The sequence below is a fragment of the Parus major genome, chromosome 5, assembly GCF_001522545.3.
Source record: "Parus major isolate Abel chromosome 5, Parus_major1.1, whole genome shotgun sequence".
In the NCBI taxonomy this organism is placed as follows: domain Eukaryota; kingdom Metazoa; phylum Chordata; class Aves; order Passeriformes; family Paridae; genus Parus; species Parus major.
Window position 1 is genome coordinate 47,938,149 of NC_031774.1, and position 19,957 is coordinate 47,958,105.

The 19,957-nt window shown below is 39.3% G+C and overlaps 1 protein-coding gene across 1 annotated transcript; it reads left to right on the top strand.

Moving 5' to 3' along the window:
- Window positions 1-497: 497 nt before the first annotated feature.
- On the top strand, window positions 498-8,796 carry C5H14orf132 (chromosome 5 C14orf132 homolog). Its single transcript, XM_015632081.3, has one exon. The coding sequence runs from the start codon at window positions 767-769 to the stop codon at window positions 1,043-1,045; it is 279 nt and encodes a 92-aa protein (XP_015487567.1). The 5' UTR covers window positions 498-766; the 3' UTR covers window positions 1,046-8,796.
- Window positions 8,797-19,957: the final 11,161 nt, after the last annotated feature.

Sequence of the window (19,957 nt, forward strand, 5' to 3'; positions counted from 1 at the left end):
TTGTGATGTAGAATGAAGTTGGGAAGACAATTAGAACATGTAAAAGGATAAGGTTAAACAGTTTCTTCTTCCTTTATCTTTCACATAGTGTATCAAGTAATTACCTTACCCAGAACATTTTCTGATACTGCTGAGAAATCTAAGAGCACTAAAGAAACGTTGCCCTTTCCAGCAGGAGAAGTCTTGTATGGGCAAACTTTTGGAAATCTGCCATTGTGATGGAGCCTTTCAAAATCCAATTTGAAGCTTTCCATTGTATTGATTTATAAATCCTGGATTGTTGCAGTGGTGCATTTTGCAAGTGAAGTTAGTGCACTGAGTACACTCCACCTCTTTTACAGTAAGAACTTCTTACATGATCTCTACATAAACTAAGAGTTTGTTTCTGAGTGATACATAAGAGGAGAACAAATTCTCTTCAGGTTCTCACTGTGCTTCTGCAATGTTTTGTGGTGACACAATACCTTTACTGGTAGTCACAAAACAATCCTGTTGCTATCAACTCAGGTTCTGGTATGTGAGTGTTTTGTGTATATGGCTATCTCTTCTAAATACATATGATTACTTAGGCTGACTTGAAACCTGCACATTAGCTCTTCTGTATATTGCATGTATTAAATGTAGGTTTTCTTCAATAATATTGATTCCAACAGAAATGGGAGAAATATCATAGTGTGTGATATTCCTGACAGGTTAGCACCACGTACATGAAATCTCAGTAATTTTGCAAGTTAGCTAATGGTTCTTTCATAATGACTTTGAGACAATGCAAAAGCAGATAATAGCTTTCAGTCTGATTTTGCCATGTTCTTTTTCACAGCTTCCTGTTATGGGAGGAGCCTTTATGGACTCACCCAACGAGGACTTTAGTACAGAGTACTCCCTGTTTAACTCATCAGCCAACGTCCATGCAGCTTCTTCCATGCAGAATCCACCAGAAGAGACATCTCGTTCTTCAAATGATGCCATATTGTTATGGATTGCAATAATAGCAACAATTGGAAATATTGTGGTTGTGGGAGTGGTGTATGCCTTCACCTTCTAGGATGACTGTTACTACAAACACTGGAAGAAAGGAAATCTTCAACAGTATTTGTCATGTGTATGTATGTGTGTATATATACATGTATATCTATATAAATACATAGAAGTAGAGACTTTGTTGATTAAGTGCTGCTACAATCATGGAAATGAAATGCAAGTTAATCATCCTAAGTCTTGATGGCAGAAAGTTTGGATGCAAATTGTTTGGAGGTGAGAGTTTTATTTGAGAACAGAGCTAATACCAGTTTTGTATAGAAATGTAATGAAAGAGAGATCAACTTGGGTATAGTAAATACAGAGAGATATTTATATAGAAAGTGATTATTTTCTACTGTAGATTTTTCTAGCAGCTCTTCCGCAGTTTGTCAGTTTTTGGGTTTTTTTGGTGCATTTTTTACTGTGGTATAATGTTATATGGGACTGTTCCAGGTCATGTTTTCTGGACATCTTCGTTTCCTAGATGGACCAAGTGGTTGGCATTGGCTTGGTTCTGATGAAGGCCAAGTTCATCATGTGTGAGTCTTCAGCATGGCTGTAGACTCCTGGGCTATGTTCAAAATCATGAGTCTCAAGCCATGACAGGCAGATGCAGGCTGTCTATTACTTGCCCTCCAGGATCAGTAACTGGAACTGGTACTCAATAATGTGATGCTGAACCTGCCTGCTGTTCAGGAGAAGGCACAGCTATTGCTGCTCTGCAGACCCTCTGAATTTCAAAGGAGAAAATGATAAACAGAGTAGCAGCACAAGTTCCCATTTCTGTCTAGAGGTACTGGATTGCTGTGGTTTGTATATGTGTCCCTTCCAGGAAGCAAAAGCCCAATACCACACTTTTCATCTCATTGGACTGCAATCCAGATTTCTTACAGCTGCTGTGTACTTTCATAAAGTTATTAATGTACTAAAAGAATGATGGGAAAATTGTGAAGCTTAATTAGTAGTGAATATGTCTGTGAGAAAGATAAAACTGAAAGAAAGGTTGGGCACTTCTGTGTTTTTGTGGGAATGAATTCAAGAGTCAGGTATGTCCTGGGGTAGAAACAACACAAGAAAAGTAGTGTGTGTCAAATGTGCAAGTGCTTATATCTCAGTATTAATATATCTCTGGGTTCTGGTGAGGGTCTTGGAAGTGATTTTTTTATAGCTGGCTTTAGGTAATGACTCTGATTATCCTTTGGATTTGTTCCACTGAGAGGCAACATTTTTACTACATTTTTTCCATGGGCACTTCATTTTCAAGAGCTGTTTCTTTTCAAGACAAGCTGTGGCCTTCCTTGCTTGAGAGACTGTAAAATCTTGAGACAAAAAAGAAAAGGCTGTTGGAAATCTGCCTTCACACCTGTAAAAATTAAGTAACAATACATAAAATGTATGTACTTTGGAGCAGCAGACAAATTCTTCTTCTATGTCTGCATATACTGTCTAGGTTTTCTGTCTCATATAGCTACTACCCTAATTCCAGAAAGCCTTGTCTGCAGGCACAGAGACTATTTTTGACACTTGCCTGCCACTGAGCTTGAGGCTGAGCTAAGAGCTGCTGAATGTATAGAGAGGTTAGGATTTTTGTCTTTTCTCTTTAAACCCATTTTCCTGCAGGGCTGGTGGACAGTTATTTAAATCAAAGAAGCATGCCCCAAATCAGTACTTAAAACCAGTCACTGTCTATATTTTTTCCTTCTCTATGAGCTGTCCTTTAAAGCTAGGAGAGATGCAAACAGAGCTAGCAATGGGGAGAAAAGAAATTAGGTTATTTTGAGGCTGAGAAAAACAATTATGAGCTTCTGTGCATGTTATTTTCATATTTGAAGGCAGGATTTTGTGAAGATGGTTGAGGACAGACAAGACCTATACTGGGAAAAAGTTTGAGAAGCCCAGTTCTGAAAGATCAAAGGGAAAGAAAGCAAATTTTGTCCAATAAAATAACTGTAGTCTTAAGAATTATAGAAAAATTATGATTTTAATTTCCTAAAATAACTATTAATTCCTTCATAGCCACAGGACAATGAAAAGCAGGGGAGCTGCATAAATGGTGCACCATGTTTGTTTTTGCACCCCTCCTTATTCTTAGAATAGTAGAAAGGAAGTTGTTGGAAAGCTGCAGAGAAGTTTCCAGTGAAGAATTGAGCAGGACAAGGTCTGGTGTGTAAACATGTAGGATCCATGAAAACACTGTTTAATGTAATGTACTGTCCCCAACCATTTTCTGATATTCTGTTGCCTTTGTAATTGTAGCAGTTACTCACAGACTTTTCTTCACTGTTCCTGCAGGCTGTCTAGTTAGGCCAGATCCTGCAAGCATTTTTGCATAAAGAGAAAAACATTTCCACCATGACTAAAACCAGTTTGACACGATGGTACTTGCCCAGTGGGATTATTCTGCTGCCTAATGAATTTGCCAGTGGAGTGCTTTGCTTAAATTTCCTAGAATATTAATCTTAGTGCAATTAGCAATGTTTACATCTCTCTCCCAGAGCACTGGACTAAACTCTTCAACCATGAAGAAAAGCATTAGAGTGGGAACAGCAAAGGACCACTATTCTGCCAGTGAATCCAAGTGACACTTTTGTGTTGCTTTTCCCAAAGAAAATGCCCTACTTTCATGTGAAAATAGTAATAGTAATAGCAGGAGCATTGGAAAACAATGAGTTCCACCTCCTGCATCCAAATCATCATCCTACATATTTTCATTGTTAGAGGCTGTGTTGTCAAGAAGGGCCAGACAAAACTTTAAATTAAGTAATTGGCTTGACAGGGTGACATGGCAAGCTGGGTGTAAGCAGCAAGTGCAGGCATTTCCTGCCTCAAACTGCACACTAACTGTACAGCTTCTCTGTCAGGAGAAAAAGTTAGTTTTAGGATGCAGGTACAAGGATACTGCAGGTGAGGGTCTGTGTGGGATACTGTCAGGTGTATTGAAGATCCCTAAATTGCAGTGGCCAGAGCTGGTTCAAGCTCTGATCTACTTTGATAGTGACAACATGCACACTATATTTCTGGATGTTGTGCTCTGGCTATGTTGACTACAACCACTTTTGTCTTCTAGGAGGTTAGCGAAGGTTTAAATCAAACCATTGAAAAGGGGCACTAATTCATCATCAAGTTCAGAGAAGCTAGAGGGGAATGGAGTAGTGGCTGAGTGGTGGATGTTTCACAGGCATGGTCCTGTAAATTATGTTGCCTCTCAAGCTGTCAACACAGCTTGACTTGGAGGACTGTAGTTTCTCCTTTCTTTGGAGCCAGGCAGCTGGATAATTGATGTCACTCACTGAGGAGTGATGAGAAAGCCCAAACACATTTCCCAGAGCTGTTTTCTGAAGCCTTTCTTTAAAAGAAGAGGGTTCTGTGCTTTGCTGAGCACTTTGTGTATCAGCCTGAGAAAAAGATTCCACTTGATCAAAGCTTCAATTAAAACTGTTTAGCACAGAGAACAGTTAGAAAATCCTGACTACAGTTCATTCTGTGGCAGATGAAGCAAACCACTTTCTAAATGCTCTACCTCTGGAGGTGTTTTACCTCCAGCTCTGCTGTGTAACCTCACTGTACAAACACAAGAAGCACCTTTGCCCTGAAAAGTTACCGATGAGCCAACAGCCTAGGGTGCCCTAATGATTCTCTTTTAGGCCTCTAGACATCTGTGGCAACATATCAAGTAATCAAACTCCCTCTAAAGAATTTCTTTTTTTCTCAAAGCAGCCAGCAGCTCGACGCAGCAGCTGTGCAGCCACCATAGCAAAGAGACTAAAGGCTGAACAGTTATTCAGGTGGGTGCAATGGCACATTAGAAAGGAGAACTGAGTGGGCAAACCCACACAGATATTCCTGCTGTATTTTTATCTGCAAGTAGGAGTCTGTGCTTGCCCACAGCATTAGCACTCTGTATTTCTTGTCAACACACTAGAGAAACTGAAAAACCGATTTTGAAACTGATGCAACAATAGTAGCAGAGAGACTCATCTGCTACAAATAATGTAGTTAGCCTTTTCAGCAGGCAGATGAGGTTGTGGATATCTCAGAAGTAATGAGATCCCTGCTCCAAAATCCTCACTGGCAATAGGACTTCAGGCCACTTAGCATCCCACCCAACTGCTGAGCAGACTGTAATAACCAGTCCCAAATCAAGACTGAATAGAAGCATCCAGCCATTGCTGTCTTACCTGTACAGCCATTTGAACATAAAAGACAAAATACACCTTTGTGTCTGGGACCAAATGAAAGCAGGAGCCTCTAGCCTATGGATATGTATTTTTGTTATTAAAAGCTTATTTTGCTATTCTCAAGCAATTCCAGTTGTTAATATCCTCTTCACATTTCTCTGCAGGCTGCTGAGAGTTATTAATTTCATGTAGCCCTGTCCATTTATTCAAGGTAATTTGACTGAGTTTCCTGTGGCTAATCACAGAGTAGAATCTGGAAAATTGCTCTTTTTAAAGGTGATTTTCTTTTGAGGTAAATGGACTACAGATGAGAATCAGATCAAAAGGCGCCTGTGCTTTTGGAACATTTGGAGCTCTGGAGAATTGGATTTCATGTGGTTAATGCACAGGAAGGAAAGGGCAGTGAGGTCCCTGGTGATAATGTCAGCCATGAGGGTTCTGACAGGCAGAGCTGAGTGGTTCATTAACTGCTGCTCTGTCCCTCTGAGCCCTGCTGGCTTCCTGGACACACAGCCAGAGCTGAGTGTGAGCTAAACACCAGGTACAGCATGTCCCTCCTCACCTCACAGCCTGATAATCCTCAGGGAAACAAGCACATTTGTTCCATTCACAGAGAAGAGCCAGAGATCAATATTCTGTTAGCTATAATGTTACTGGTACATTGTTCAGTCACCATAAGGTCAAATTAACCTGCATTTAGCCCTTTACCCCTTGTCTAGGAAAGCAGTTAAGGCATCCAGAGCCTTACAGTCTCCTACTGTCCTTAATCTGACACTGACTTTTTGTGTTTTCCTCGTGCAACCTATCCTTGCCTTTTACCTCGTCTTTTCTGCTCAAAAATGCTCTTCTCTGGACATTTAGGGAACTCCTAACAGCTATGGACCAGTCATGTCCCATTTTAGTTTGTGGTCCTTCAGGCACAAAGGAGGAAGAAAGTGTCCAGTTACCTACATAAGCAGTTACAGGGAAATACTTGCCTTTGCAGAACAAAATGCTTGACAATTTTATCACATTCTGGCCTGTCCCAGCGCATTTACACTGAAACAACATGGCCAGATCTACTTTTGCTGGTTTGGAAATTACAGCAACACAGCCAGGAACTGGAAAAGAAAACCCTGATAACACAAACATGTCACAATCCTCTCAAGGACCTGTCTCTGAAGGCCATTTTTCCTGAGTGACATGGGCAGACTTGAGCTGTTGGTATCAAGGCAAGTGCCCTTTTGTGTGAGCACAAATAGTTTCCTTCTCTTTGGGACATTTTGGGAATATTGTGCCACCCATTCTATCTTTCCCAGGCTACTATTTTCAGTTGTAGAAAACACTCTAAGAGGTTCCTGTCTTGGTAGAATACATAGAAAATTTACCTCCCAAAGCTTTGCTTAGTCTTCCTGCAAAAGCAAAAACCACTGTATTTTCTTAAGCATGGAATGTTCATGAATCAAGTATTATCTGTACAGTAGCATTGTCTCATTTTAATCTTCAGTTTTTTGCCAGTAGGTCTCAAAGGAGATCTTACTATTATCCAGACTTTAAAGATGCTGAGAACAGAAGCAAGCAAGAGACTCACAGAGCGTCTTCAAAGTCACTGCCCAGTCCTTAGTCTGTATCATTCTTCATTCTTCCCCATGTTGCCCTGATGTGAACTCACGTCCATCTCTTTAAACTCACTGTCACCATCACATTGTCTCTATGCCTTCATTTTATTTCTCCCCTTGTCTTTGCTATATTCTTTTCATTCCTTGGTATCAGAGCACATGAGCATTTGGAAGCCAGCAGTGTTCTTCAGCCTATTTTAGCCAGCTCCTTGGCTGACCTCTGAGAGTAAGGTTAGTGATCAGCAAGGACATTCCACAGTGAGGGCAAAGAACACAAGATCTCTTCATGGGAAAAAAATCTTAATCATCATCTGCCTTAGCAAACCACAAAGTGTTTCCCCTAAGCAGAAGAGCAAGATGTGGCCATGAAGTTTTGTAGCTGTATCCATACAATGCAAAGTTACCTTTCAAAAACTCAGACCTTAAAATAAACTGCACTGTTCTACAGCCATCATTTAGTGAGCTTTTCCCAACCCCAAATCCTTTGTTTTTTTAGCAGCTCACAATCAGTGATAGTGCTCTTGGGTAAGGTGAGGGTAGCAGGAGCAGGCCCGAAGGAGAATGGAAAAGCTCCCTGTGGTTTCCTGTGGGGTCAGGGCCATTAAAGAGCAGCCTATTCAGTAAAGAAAAACAGCCATGGTGTGCTAAGCCATTTCAAATCTAGTCACACCTGCATTTCTCAGATGCACAGCCAAGCTGCTATAGCCAGACTGAGCATTTAGAAGTCTCATTGTACACTAAATACAGTGCATTCTTTTGCCAGAACTGAGGGAGCTGTGTAGCCTTGTGGTCTGGGAGCTTCCTGAGCTCCTGAGCTCAGTGATATCACATTTCCTGAGGAGTTGACTCCCACTAATGAACAAATAAGGTTGAACTGTTTCAGGTCTAGGCCTGGAACCCGTCTCAGTTGCTGCCTCCATAAGAATGATCAAAGTTCCTGAGCCTGCACACTGCAGTATCCAGAGGGACCTTTGCCTCCACCTGGAGTCAACTGCATTAATAACACTTCTTCTAGACTTCTGACATCTGCTTCACTGGATCAGTTTGCAGGACTAGCTGTGGCTTGCTGGGGTTTTCTTTTAAATGTAAGATATTTGTAATTTCCTAATCAAAAGCAAGAAAGAAAGAAGAATGCTGTATTTTTTTAAATGAGCAGGTAATAAAACTGAGTCTGAATATTTTGATAAATGTGCTGGAAGGGTATATAATGTAGCAAACAGTTGCACTATTTTTTCCTAGTATGAGTACCTAAGCTGAGAAATACTTGTTCTTTTTCTGAGTCCTCTGCCAGTTCTGAAGTTCAGCAGTTTAGAAGGAGTGGAGTACAAAGTCTCAATGAAATGTGAAGATTATGTATGTATGTATGTAAATAAATCTGGTAGTTAGCTTTGTGAGGTAGCTTATTATGTTTGTTTTTCAGTTATCTCAAATACTGCCTAATTATTTGGGGCTTCTTACCCCCCAGAAAAAAGCTAAATGGTGACACTTTTGAAAGCATCTGTGCTTCACACAAAGTCACAGTCATATGGAAATTATATTCTTCAGTTCATGTAAAGCAACTTTACAGGAGCCCTTTAGTATGCACTGTTACTTTTTCTTAATAATCCTGGACAATTTAATTATCTTGTGCTTTCTCTCTGCTATCCTGTTTTGTACACTATCAGGTTTGCAGGAATTCTCTGTATTGTTTTTGTAATACATGGGTTGGTTTCTAGAAAAACCTTTACTGTTGTAATCATTGTTCTTGGATTGTGGAGCTCTATCTGTAAAGAAAAAACAACTTTAAAAACACCCTCTGCTTTCTCCAAGTTTACTGTAACTAGCAAATTTAGTAAAGAGAAATGTATTCTTTTAAGCTCCTGTTATGTTCTTTTCCAGTTACTGACTGCTTTCACTGTGTGTGTAATTAGCACTGGTTTATTCCTTTACTATGGTGAAAATGACAAGTTTTGTTAATATAAGATGGAAATTGTGGTTTTGGATAAAGTTCTTCAAATTGATAATGGTGTGTGATTTTTCATTTTGTTATCCGTTATATCAACAGCCATCTCTGTTGAATATATGGCATGGAATATGTGAATATTCCATTACATTCCATAATATGAATATATGGCACTGTGGCTATTTCTACAGAAACTCATTTACCGGCTCTCAAAGTCCAAGAAGTGCCTCAACACATCTGTGAGCCCAAAAAAGAAAAGTCTAATCTTCCTCAAACATTAGCTCAGAAGCCCTTACACCACGAGCCCTTGTGTCACTGCTCTGTGCCAGTTCTCAGCTGAGCTTGGCCATCCTGGCTCACACAGCTTGCAGGTGCCTTTGTGGCTGTGGCCCCAGAATCCTGACCTGGGGGATTAAAGGGGGCATCAGACCTCGCTGCAGGATGTCCAGCAAGCTACACCAAGGCAGAGAGTGGCAATAGGAAGAAAGGAAAACATTTAGCTTTGCTAATGCAACGCAGCATACTGATTATTTTGGGTCTTTCCTTATGATTCTCCTCAAGGGATTCTGTGAGGCAAGTAGAGTTTAGATCTGCTGAAAGAATGACAAAAGGACATGATAAGGGACCTCTTAAGCACAATTTGAAATAAAAAAATTGACTTCCCTTTGAATGAAGCAAACTTGGAACATCATGAAGATACATGAACCAATCCTGATAGCAAGTCTGACAAAAATTCATATAAAAAATAAAAATAAAAGCAAAAATAAAAGGCATGTTTTATCTAGTCCTAGTCTTTATCAATTTAGCAGCATTACATATTCCAGAATTTACCTGTCAAAATACAAGGCAGTGCAATTGCTACACTACAGCAATATCTAATTATAATTCACTTTTCCATTGCAACTATGGAGTCATACAGATCACATTTCTGTTCATTTCTAAATTCTGCACAATATTAAGAAATGAGTATACTCCAGAAATGGAAAAGAATGTTCTGTTCAACAGTCATTTAAAAATTTAGCTATGTGTGTTCAGACTAATAAAGCAAATTGAAATTGTCAGCACTGTTTCTTGCAAAGCATTATCAATATAAACAAGCTGTCTGCTAATGTAAATTGCTCTGTAGTCAGACTAACAAAGAACATCAGTCTTTTAGCCCAAGAGAGCCTGTCCACCATAGCATTTCAACTGACATAATTTGCTGTGCCTAATGCTACATTACAGTTTTCTTTAGGATAAAAATGATTAATTCAAATATCACCAAATGACTTCACTGCTTTAACTGCAGCAGGCACATATCTTACATGGGTGTAGGTGAAGTTCTTCTATAAACAAGGTGCTATCTATTTCAGTGCCTCCTGTCTTAACAGAAACATGGGACTCAAACAGGAGCCTGCCTTTTGCTATTGCTTGTAAAGGTGCTATTATGAGCTAAGCAAATCAGCCAAAAAAATTGTATTACATTTTGTAAAGACAGACCTTATGATTCTGAATACATGACATCAACTAGCTCCCATATTTCCCTGACATATTCAGACAATCCTTGCCCATTAAAGGCAAGAAAGACTCCTTTTATGAAGATATTTTTGTCATTTCTGTTTTGAGTTACAGAGATTTTATGCCTACAGATGTTAGTTTGGTACAGAAAAAAAGGTTTACTTCTCTTTCAATTTCCCTAGTGACTCCTTAAAGGATAGGTAAAGTGATTTATGATTCCCTGGGCCTTCAGTGCAGCAATTTTAAACAGAATTTTATTTTCTTGGGAGCTCAGCTCTTCTTCCAAGCACTTGGTGCTTTTAATTTTTTCTTTTAGTCTCTCTACTTTTTCATTTCTTCCCTTGTGCTAATACCCAAACTCTTGATCTCTATCAATATTTATTACTTGAAAAGACTGAGTAAATATACCTCAAAGTCCTCTGCAATAACAGCTGATGGAAACAAAATACTAAGTACTTATTTCTTTCACCTTCTGGTAAATCTAAACACCCATTAATTCCTTTGAAAGTCTCATGCTTCTGTGTTTTTTGAAATAATTTTTGTGACCACACCAGCTGCTCTTAGCTAAATGCATTTCTACCCTCTGTGCAATCTTCCCCAATAATTTCTGCTTGCTATTTACTGGCTTGATTTTGTTTCAGGTAGGTCCTATATTTTGAAATATATCTTGACTGGACTTTCCTAAAATCAGACTTAGACTTTGACCTTGTAAGAATTTTCCTTACCTTGTTGTTTCTTTTGTAGTTCAAGGATATGTAGAACTTAATTCTTCAAGTTGTTGTCCCAGTTGCCTTGCTTCTGATTGTAGGATACTCTAGATGAAACTTTGATTTTTCCATCTTCCAATCACAACCTAGAATTTCTGTTCTTCAGTCAATTTTGGAAAAAAATACATTCTAAATGTGAAAAAACAAAACAAAGAAATAGAACTTAATATTTTGTCCTACTTCAGAATAATTCTGTTTAGCTTTGATTTTATCTGTGTGTTGAGACCTCTAAAATTACAAGAATCAGAACATTTTTAGTGCTGTACAATGGGACAGCATAACTGCAAACAGCTTTGGACATTCACATGATAAAATTTTCAATGTATATATTCAATAAATTTTCAAACCTTGCCACTGAAGCAATTTTTAAATTTATCAGTATGTGAAGAGCATACTGTGTCAAATTAATTTTATATATTTTTTTATTATCTATTATCTGTTCTGTGATAAAAACAGCTCATGGGATGTGTTTTAATGTGTGTCCAAGTGCCCAGTTAAGAATGTTTTCCGCAGTGAGGCTGATTTGGGTTAGATGAGAACCATCCATACTTTACAGCTCGACAGCAGAACTCTGCTTCGTTCAGTGCTTCTGTGCTTCCTGTGCATTAATTCTTGCTAAGACGGGGAAGAGCTGTCTCAGAAACCTGATGTGCCATGAGCAAATTACTTAGGGATCTAAAAATTTCTGCTTCCAAACTGACTGATTATCTGATCAGCACGGGAAATTGTCACAAGTGCTCGCAGAAGGCACAGCAGGGCTGCTCTGGCGAGGAGCTGCTGTGCTTCCCCTGGGTTTGGGGGCAGTGGGGCTGGGAATGGGGGCTCTGTGCCAGCTCCTGCCTGGGGCTGTGCAAGGGCTCTCCAGGACACACACAGGGCAGCCTCACACAGCTCACCTGGGAAGCTGGTTACAGGTTCCCCCATCTTCCCTGCACAGATAAACCCTCTGACTCACTCCAGGGAAATAGGAAGTGCCTCCTTCAAACCTGCACAGAAAGTGACTTCCAATGTAACACATCCATTTTAAAAGGAAAGGACCACGGGAAAAGAATATCTGTTACATCAAGAGGTGAAGCAATGTTTTATATTAAAATAAAGCAGCAACAAAAATCCCCATCAAAACAAAAACAACAGAGCAAATTTGGCATAGAAATGAGGATAGTGTCTGTCAACCACTTGACTATTTTCTCTGGGCTATAATACAAGCCACAGAAAATGCTATCACATCAGATAATCAGAACTGGAACACAGGGCTATTCCACAACTGGAAATAAAAATCCAAACATCAGGAGTTGTTTTCCTACACTGCAGGTGTCAATTGCCTATTCTGTGCACTTCCCAGAGACAAAATAATAACACAATAGCAAGATTTAAGGAGGGAAAAAACAAACAAAAAAAATCAAAGCACAAAAGAAAACAAAAGAAATGCAAACAGGAAAAAAAAAACCCAAACACAAAACCACTAAAAAATTCCAGACAGTTTATGATCACAGAAAGGCAAATTTTGCCTCAAGGCTTTATTCTGCCTATCTCCTTGAAGGATAGATTGTACTTTTTTGTAGCCTGCTGGAAGGGCAACTCTGACAAGTCCAGGAGCAATCCTGTGACTGACACTTCAATGGCAAGAGAAATTTGGCTATGACTTTTACTCATCCTCTGGACACCTTCAGTGGACTTCTCTTTCCAAGGGTCTTCACTTCCCATTCATCATGCATCTCCCACTCAATGTTGCAGATTTTCCATGACAACAAAAATTGTAAAATAAAATTGTATTTTCATAACCCATTAAGTATCATGTGATTGTACACATTTCTCCCACTTTATTTAGCATGCCTAGAATCATGCTAGTTTATCCTGTTGTGTTTGGCTCACCTAAGTTTGAAAATTGCCAGAATTGATATCTCAAGTCTCCACAGTAAAAAGTGATGCACCTAAAGACTGATTATTACTTGTTCATCTTGAAGTTTTTGCAGCTGAAAGTTTTGGTAGCACAGATCCCAATGTTCAACAAATGACACAGCCCATATGGTTAACAGCTCAGGTTAAATGAAAAATGATAATAATTTCTGAAGCAGGTCTTGAAACTTGAGGCCAAGTCAGCTGAAGAGTTCTTCATACCTTAGCTGGTCTTACTGGTTATTACAGTGTCATTTTGAGATTTCTCCTCTCCTCACCAACTTGAAAAGTGCAATCACTTGGCTGGGGATATTTGTGGGCAATAATTTTTTTGTGCAAAATAGATCTCACTTTCTCTGCCTGCTTCTGATTTCGATCCTCATTTCATCTCAGGGGACGTATTTAAAAGTTAGCGTCCATTCCACTTATCACCATAGAAAATAATTGGCTAGGAAAAGACATGAAAACCTTTAAATAACTTCAGATGTCTATTTGTCAGCTGGAAATCTGCACAGCATTTTTTAGGAAATTTGAAATGATCACAGTGGCTGCATTAATAAACTATGTCTGCAAAACTGCATATTGGTGCTTTTTGTCTTACCTCTCTTAAAATATGCAATTGGAGAAACAGTTTAAGACTTGTCTACTCCCAGCTGAGTTTCCTAACTGCTAAAACACTTGTATTTGCTCTCTTGTCCAATTAATCTCTATTTAGTGCCTGAGCACTAAAATGGGAGTATGGCAAATAGTATTCTACAGCTCAGTGAGTGCAGCCTTGAGCTCAGAGACATGAGTTTGGCTCCCCATGTGCAGAAAGGGAATCTGAGCTCTTCTCCTCCACATTCAGGTAATTGCTCTGACCAATGAATGCTGGACATTGCTGGGGGGGACAAGGAAGGAGAGATAATATAATATCTTAATCTTTCATAGTTAACTAGTTCTAGTGGTGTGCTGAATCTCACAGGTGAAATCTGTGGGTCATGGAACACAAGGTGCCCACTTGTGATCATCATCAGACGAGCTTTCCCTTGGTGGTGTCCAAAAGTAAACTTCAAGAACACACAGATACTTGGAGATTTTCCAGGTTAGGCGGCTTCCAGGAGAGATTTGAAAGTTTTGGGGAACTCAAAGCCTTAGGGTTCTTTTTGGTCACTTGGTTTTGATTTTTTAAGATGGAAACACTGATGACAGAATTTAGAAATTTAGCTTTATCATGGAACTTTTTTTAAGCCACTTGGAAGCCTAAGTCTTATCTATTGATAGATTTATAATTGAAATTCATTAAAATCAGTACAACTTCACAACTGGTTTGATTTCTATCACTGTCTGTTCCATAGGTTTTGTTTAATTTCATTGGTTTAGTACAATCTGTGAGGCTGTCAGAGGATGGTATCATGGTTTCTGTTAAGTGGAATTTAAAGAAACTGAAAGAGATTTCTGAAAGGAAATTGTTAAAAAAGTCTTGTTCTGAACTGAATTCTTCTGATTGCTGGATTTTCATTTGCTAAATTCCATTCCATGTAAACTTTTCAGTGTCTGTATCACCAATTCCTTAAGTTAGGTTGGCTATGAGGAGGTACTGATATAAGTTATGAATGATTCTCCTTCTTTGCTATGAAATCAGAGGCAAAATCCTTATCTGCTTCAAAGAAAGAACAGTCTCTAAGCCTCTATTGCTTAATTTTCCAGATGTGAGGCTATTCATGTTCCTTTTTTCCCTCAACCTACAAAGTTACCTCAACACATAACAATTGATAAGAATTATTTTCATTCTATAATGTTATATACTTTTCTTCTTTTTTCTCTCCTTTCCTCTTAGATGATCTGACCCTGGAAAAGTACATGGGTGTCCCTGGACAGCAGTAAAGCTGAGACATGAGATTGAAGTATTATTCCTAGTGAAAACCATCTAAGACTGGTTTAGGTACAACCTAAATCTAAAGTGATATTTTTCCTATCTTGTTTGAGACACCAGCATCTTTAAGATTATCATAACCAAAGTATTTCCCTTCTGTTACAGCTGTAACGAATAGTGTGTAATGTAATATTTTAGCTGTGAGACAGCATTAGAGCTCTCTCATGGAATGCTACATTATCTACTGTGAACTAATCCTTACATCACATCACAGTTGCAGTGACTGATGAGTCTTTTTCTTTATGGGCTATGAAAACAACATGATTTATATCCCATCTGTTCACCACTACATGAGGAATTCACAGAAGGCACTAGACACCCCCTTTACTGCTTGCTTTATCCTGTCACAGAGGATACAGTCATGTTAGTTATGTAGAGATGAATCACAAACTTGAAATAGATATTGAAACAAAAATATAGTGCATTTCTTCTCCTAGATTCATTTTTTCAACAGTGTTGCTTTGAAAAACTATTCCTTCTCAACAAATGTCACTCACTCACAGAAAAGGTTCAGAACTGTTTGGAAATTTGTGGTCTATTTATATACAAGATCAAGTAAAATAATCAAAGTGTCCTCTGGCTTAGGAATCCTTTTAAGGATTCCTCTGATACATTGTTGAATGTCTATAACACAGCCTTGAATCTTTCCTCTCTTGTGCAGTTTAGAAACTCAGAAGTTATTTTCAGTGTCTTCCTATGTAGTTTGCTGAGAATCATTGAAAGCAAGGGCATGAGAATTTTGTTTCCATAATTGAAAATAAGATAATAATTTACTGATTGGAGAAATATGAGCAATATTTTCAGCAGATGCCCAAAAGATAATCTTATTCATTTTCTCCACACACATTTCAAATTATTGTACCCAGTACAATGCTGGCTCCAGCAGAGTCCTTCTTAATTAGGGCCTCTAACAGTAAGCTCAAAGTCAGATGCTTTATTTCACATACCACCCAAAAAATTTCTGTGTGCATGACTGAGAGGAAAAGAAGTCTCCCAAGTTATCATTGGCAAGCTCAAAACCCTGGGGGAATTTGAAAACTCTCCTTTTTTGCTTTACCATGATACCTGTCAATGTTTCTGTTTGCAGAATAGTGACTCAGCTTTCCCCTTTTAAATCGACATATTAAAAGAGTGAATCTGTTTCTCACACCCTGCTAGTACTTTTCCTCCCTTGGTATGGAAAACTGCATCCCTGAAGGCAATGGGAGGAAAATTATCTACATAAGGATACGAGAACTGCAGTTTGGCTCACAAATAATGCTTATTGTCCTTCATTCTCTCTATATTTTTAAAACAACCCACCCCCAAAACCAGTGGGCCTTAAAAGAAATTTGCTGATGTTGTTTTTCCTGTCACCACTATTTGACACTGCTTTCCCACTTTTCCATGAGTGATATCCTGTCTCACTAGGGCAAGAAATAACAATAAAAGGTTTCCCCTTTCTGGTGCTTCACATCAAAAGAAATGGCATCTTAGTGGACATTGTATCTGTTCAAACTGTTTCCTTGCTTTTTAATTTTTCTTTTAAAAATATATTCTGTGCATCTTCTGTGTTGCCACTGTATTTGTTTTGTTTTGCTTTGTTTTGGAGTGGTTTTTTTGGGGGGTGGTGGGGGGTGCTGTTTGCAAGGGGAGTTTTGTCACCTTCTTACATGATGCTTGGTTTTTATTTTGGTCCCATTCTATCTGTGGGATTTCATTCTATGGTTTGGTAGTCACTGTCATGAGGTATTAAGGAAACCTCAGAATCTTAACAAGTCAGAGCTCTGATCTTAAATCTTATAGTGATCATTGTAGATGTTGAGAGCCACTTTGAGGCATTTGGGATTTTTTTGTTTATTTGCCTTTCCTTAAATCTACAGCATCCACAGCAAAGCTTTAAGGTTTAGGTCCCTTCCAACAGAAATACTCTAATACTTTGAAAAGAGTAAGACTGTATGCTTTGGGATCTTTTGTTTATTGGTTCAGGGTTGTTTTTTTTTTCATCTTCATTCTTTTAATTTCCTCTCCTGTGAAGACAGATAGAGAGAATTGGGGGTTGCTCAGCCTGGAGAAGGCTCCAGAGACACCTTACATCACCTTCCACTCCCTAAAGAGGACCTACAATAAATCAGGAAAGGGGTTTCTTTGAAGGCCAGATAGGGGATGAGAGGTAATGGCTCTAAACTGAGAGTGTAGGTTTAGATTAGGTATTAGGAAAAAATTCTTTCCTGTGAGGGTGGTGAGGCACTGACACAGGTTGCTCAAAAAAGTTTGGATGCCAAGTCTCTGGAAGTTCAAGGCCAAATTGGATGGAGCTTTGAGCAACCTGATCTAGTGGGAGGTGCCCCTGCTCATGGCAGGAATGTTGGAAATAAATGTTCTTTAGGGTCCCTTTCAAACCCAAACACTTCTATGATCCTGTGATTAAATAAGTTTGGCATAAAAAAAGAAATAAAAAATATATCATTTGAGATTCAGCAAGACTGCAATTTCCACCCTCAATAAAAAATCTGAGGCTTTTTGCTTATTCTCAAGTGTAACAGAAGTGAAATGGGAGACAAGCTTCTTCAGAGAGATGTTTGCTGTAAGGAACATGACTATGCAGAAATATCTTGGTAAATTATCATGAAACAGGCAAAACAGTGCTGGGCAACAAAGCCACATGCTGCAGCTCAGAATTAACTAAAAATAAGATTTGTCTGCAACACAACAAATTATCAGCAAGACAGATGGCCAAAAATAGGAGAACCAGAATTGTTTCCTCTGGGGCTGGATTTCTGAAAATAAGCACTCAGTCTTGTCCCAACTTTGTAACAGAAAATAGAATTCAATAGAAGGGAGGAAACTGGAGAATCATACAATAGCAATGCAGTATTTAAAAGTGTAGCAATATGAGGGAAGGGAGCAATAATGACAATTGTTCTTTAAGTCTGTGCTGAAAGCCGACAGAGGAAGTTTGGTCTGCCAGAGAGGCAACAGTCTGGGTGCTGGGAGGTCTTGGCCTTGCTGGCTGTCCTGTTTATTCCTCATATCTGAACCAGACATTGAATCCCCCTGTTTGTACATTGCTTCCCAAGCCCTGTCTCTGCCTGGGAGGAAGAAATGATCACATTTTAAACAAGAGACCTGGCAAACAGTTTTTCAAAGCCAGCATAGTGATGTAATGAATAGCTCCAAGAGAACACTGTGGAAGTCACAGCTATCAAAGAACAGGGAACACCTGTCATTTGCATTTTAAATGCTTATTCTTAGTTTATTTTCAAAGAATTCTATAATTTTGTTAAAAGGCTTTGATTTGTTCTGTCATGAATTTCCCAGAAAGTCTCTGCTTAAGTTCCCCAAGCTTATACAGTGAAATTTTGACCATGTTGAATGGGGGGCTCTCCAAATGAAAAGAACATTTTGTTAGCATAGATGAAATGGCTGTTCTGGGAAAGTCCTCAGCCCAAGGAATTTTGAGTGTGCCTAATTATATGGATGGAGCTGCCCTAAAGACCACTTACATCACATATTTTGGAGAAGTTTCTAGGCTTTTTTTATGTAGAAACAAGTATCTATGAAGGTTGAGATGAAAATATTTTCTTAGGAACAGGATTTAGACAGATATGGATCCCTGGGATCCCTAAAATTCTGATCCCAGAGATAAAATCTGGCTACAAAATTCTAGTGTATATGGAGGCTTCTTCATTGCTACCAATGCAAAATCTGATGCTAATAAAAGCCATTTAGCTTTGTTGAGCAATTATTGAGCTCCTTAATGAATTTCCAGTCAAAAGAAGAGGTTTGGCCAGAGTACCAGTCAGCCAAGTACTACATTACATCTGGGGACAGTAAATAGCTCACAACAGGCTACACACTGCAGCATAACCTGGTCTTACCCTCTATGCTAAACCTGGATGAGGAGGAAGTAAAGGAATTGGGTACCACAACTGCCTGTCATCCTAAAGGTGTCCTCTAGCAGGGAAATTCTCAGCTGGAGCTCACTGGAGGGGTAAGTGGGGCAGCACTGCCCAGAAACACAGCCACCACCACCTCTCACAACCAAGAGCAGACTTACTAGATTACACTGAGAAAAGGGATGGTCATCCCTTCTGCTGTGTGAGCTAAAATAACCAGTGACTATCATTTGGGTGGTCACCAACAGTACACATCTGTGCCTGTTTTGTGCAAGTTTCAGACACCACTGATGCTCAAAAACATTAAGTACTTCATGAAAATGAAAAAATTAATTTCCAGCTGTTTGGTTCTTCCTTTACAAACTATGCTTAGATGAATTTAGGGAAAAGAACATCACTTGTAGTGGTATTCGCTTACTTCAAATACTGTGGACAGGAAGTTAGGGTTTGCAGTGCTTTTATTTCACACGTAAAGGATGACCTTCACCTCACCTCCCTGTGGGGGTGAGGAGGAGGCCATCATCTCCCTGCTGCTTGGCTTCTGTGTCCAACCTGCTGCTGCATATTATCACTGGCAAATGGTCACACTGCTGTGTCTGCCCTGTCACACTCACACAAATCACCTCGCCTGCTTTAGGTCACACCCCTATGCTGCCACAGAGAGTGACAAACAACCCTCTGCTGTTAAAAAATCTCCTTCCCCAGAGGAAGGGCCGTGGGGCCATGCCAGAGCTTGGGGAAAGCAGGGGTGGGGTCAGTTGCTTCCTCTGCTCCCTGTGCTGCATCTTAACCAAGTACCCCTATTTCCTGGCAGCACAGAGAGGTCTGGACTGCATCAGGATTAAAAAAACTTGACTGTTCAATTTAGTGATAAAAAACATTTAGAATACTTAAAAATATGAGCTGATAAAATAATACATCAAAATATGAGCTGGTGAAATGTTAGAACTCGTTTAAATCCCGGGCCACTTTGGGGGAAACAAGTTCTGTACACTTCCTTGTAGTTGCTATAAACACCTCAAGGCTCCTCAGGCCCTGGGCAAGGCGAGGGGAAGCACATACCCTTCTCACTAATGTGCATCCCTTGGTTCACCATGCAATGAAACACCCTTCCTGCCAAAGGGTGTTTTCAGCAGTTCTTGGAATTTATCCCACGCTTTTAATCTGACCATAAACAACGGCATTGCATTCGTCTCTCTCATCTCTGAATGTTGTTTATACTCACTTGGATGTAGTGAAGGCTGGCTAGTCCATCTGGATTTCTTC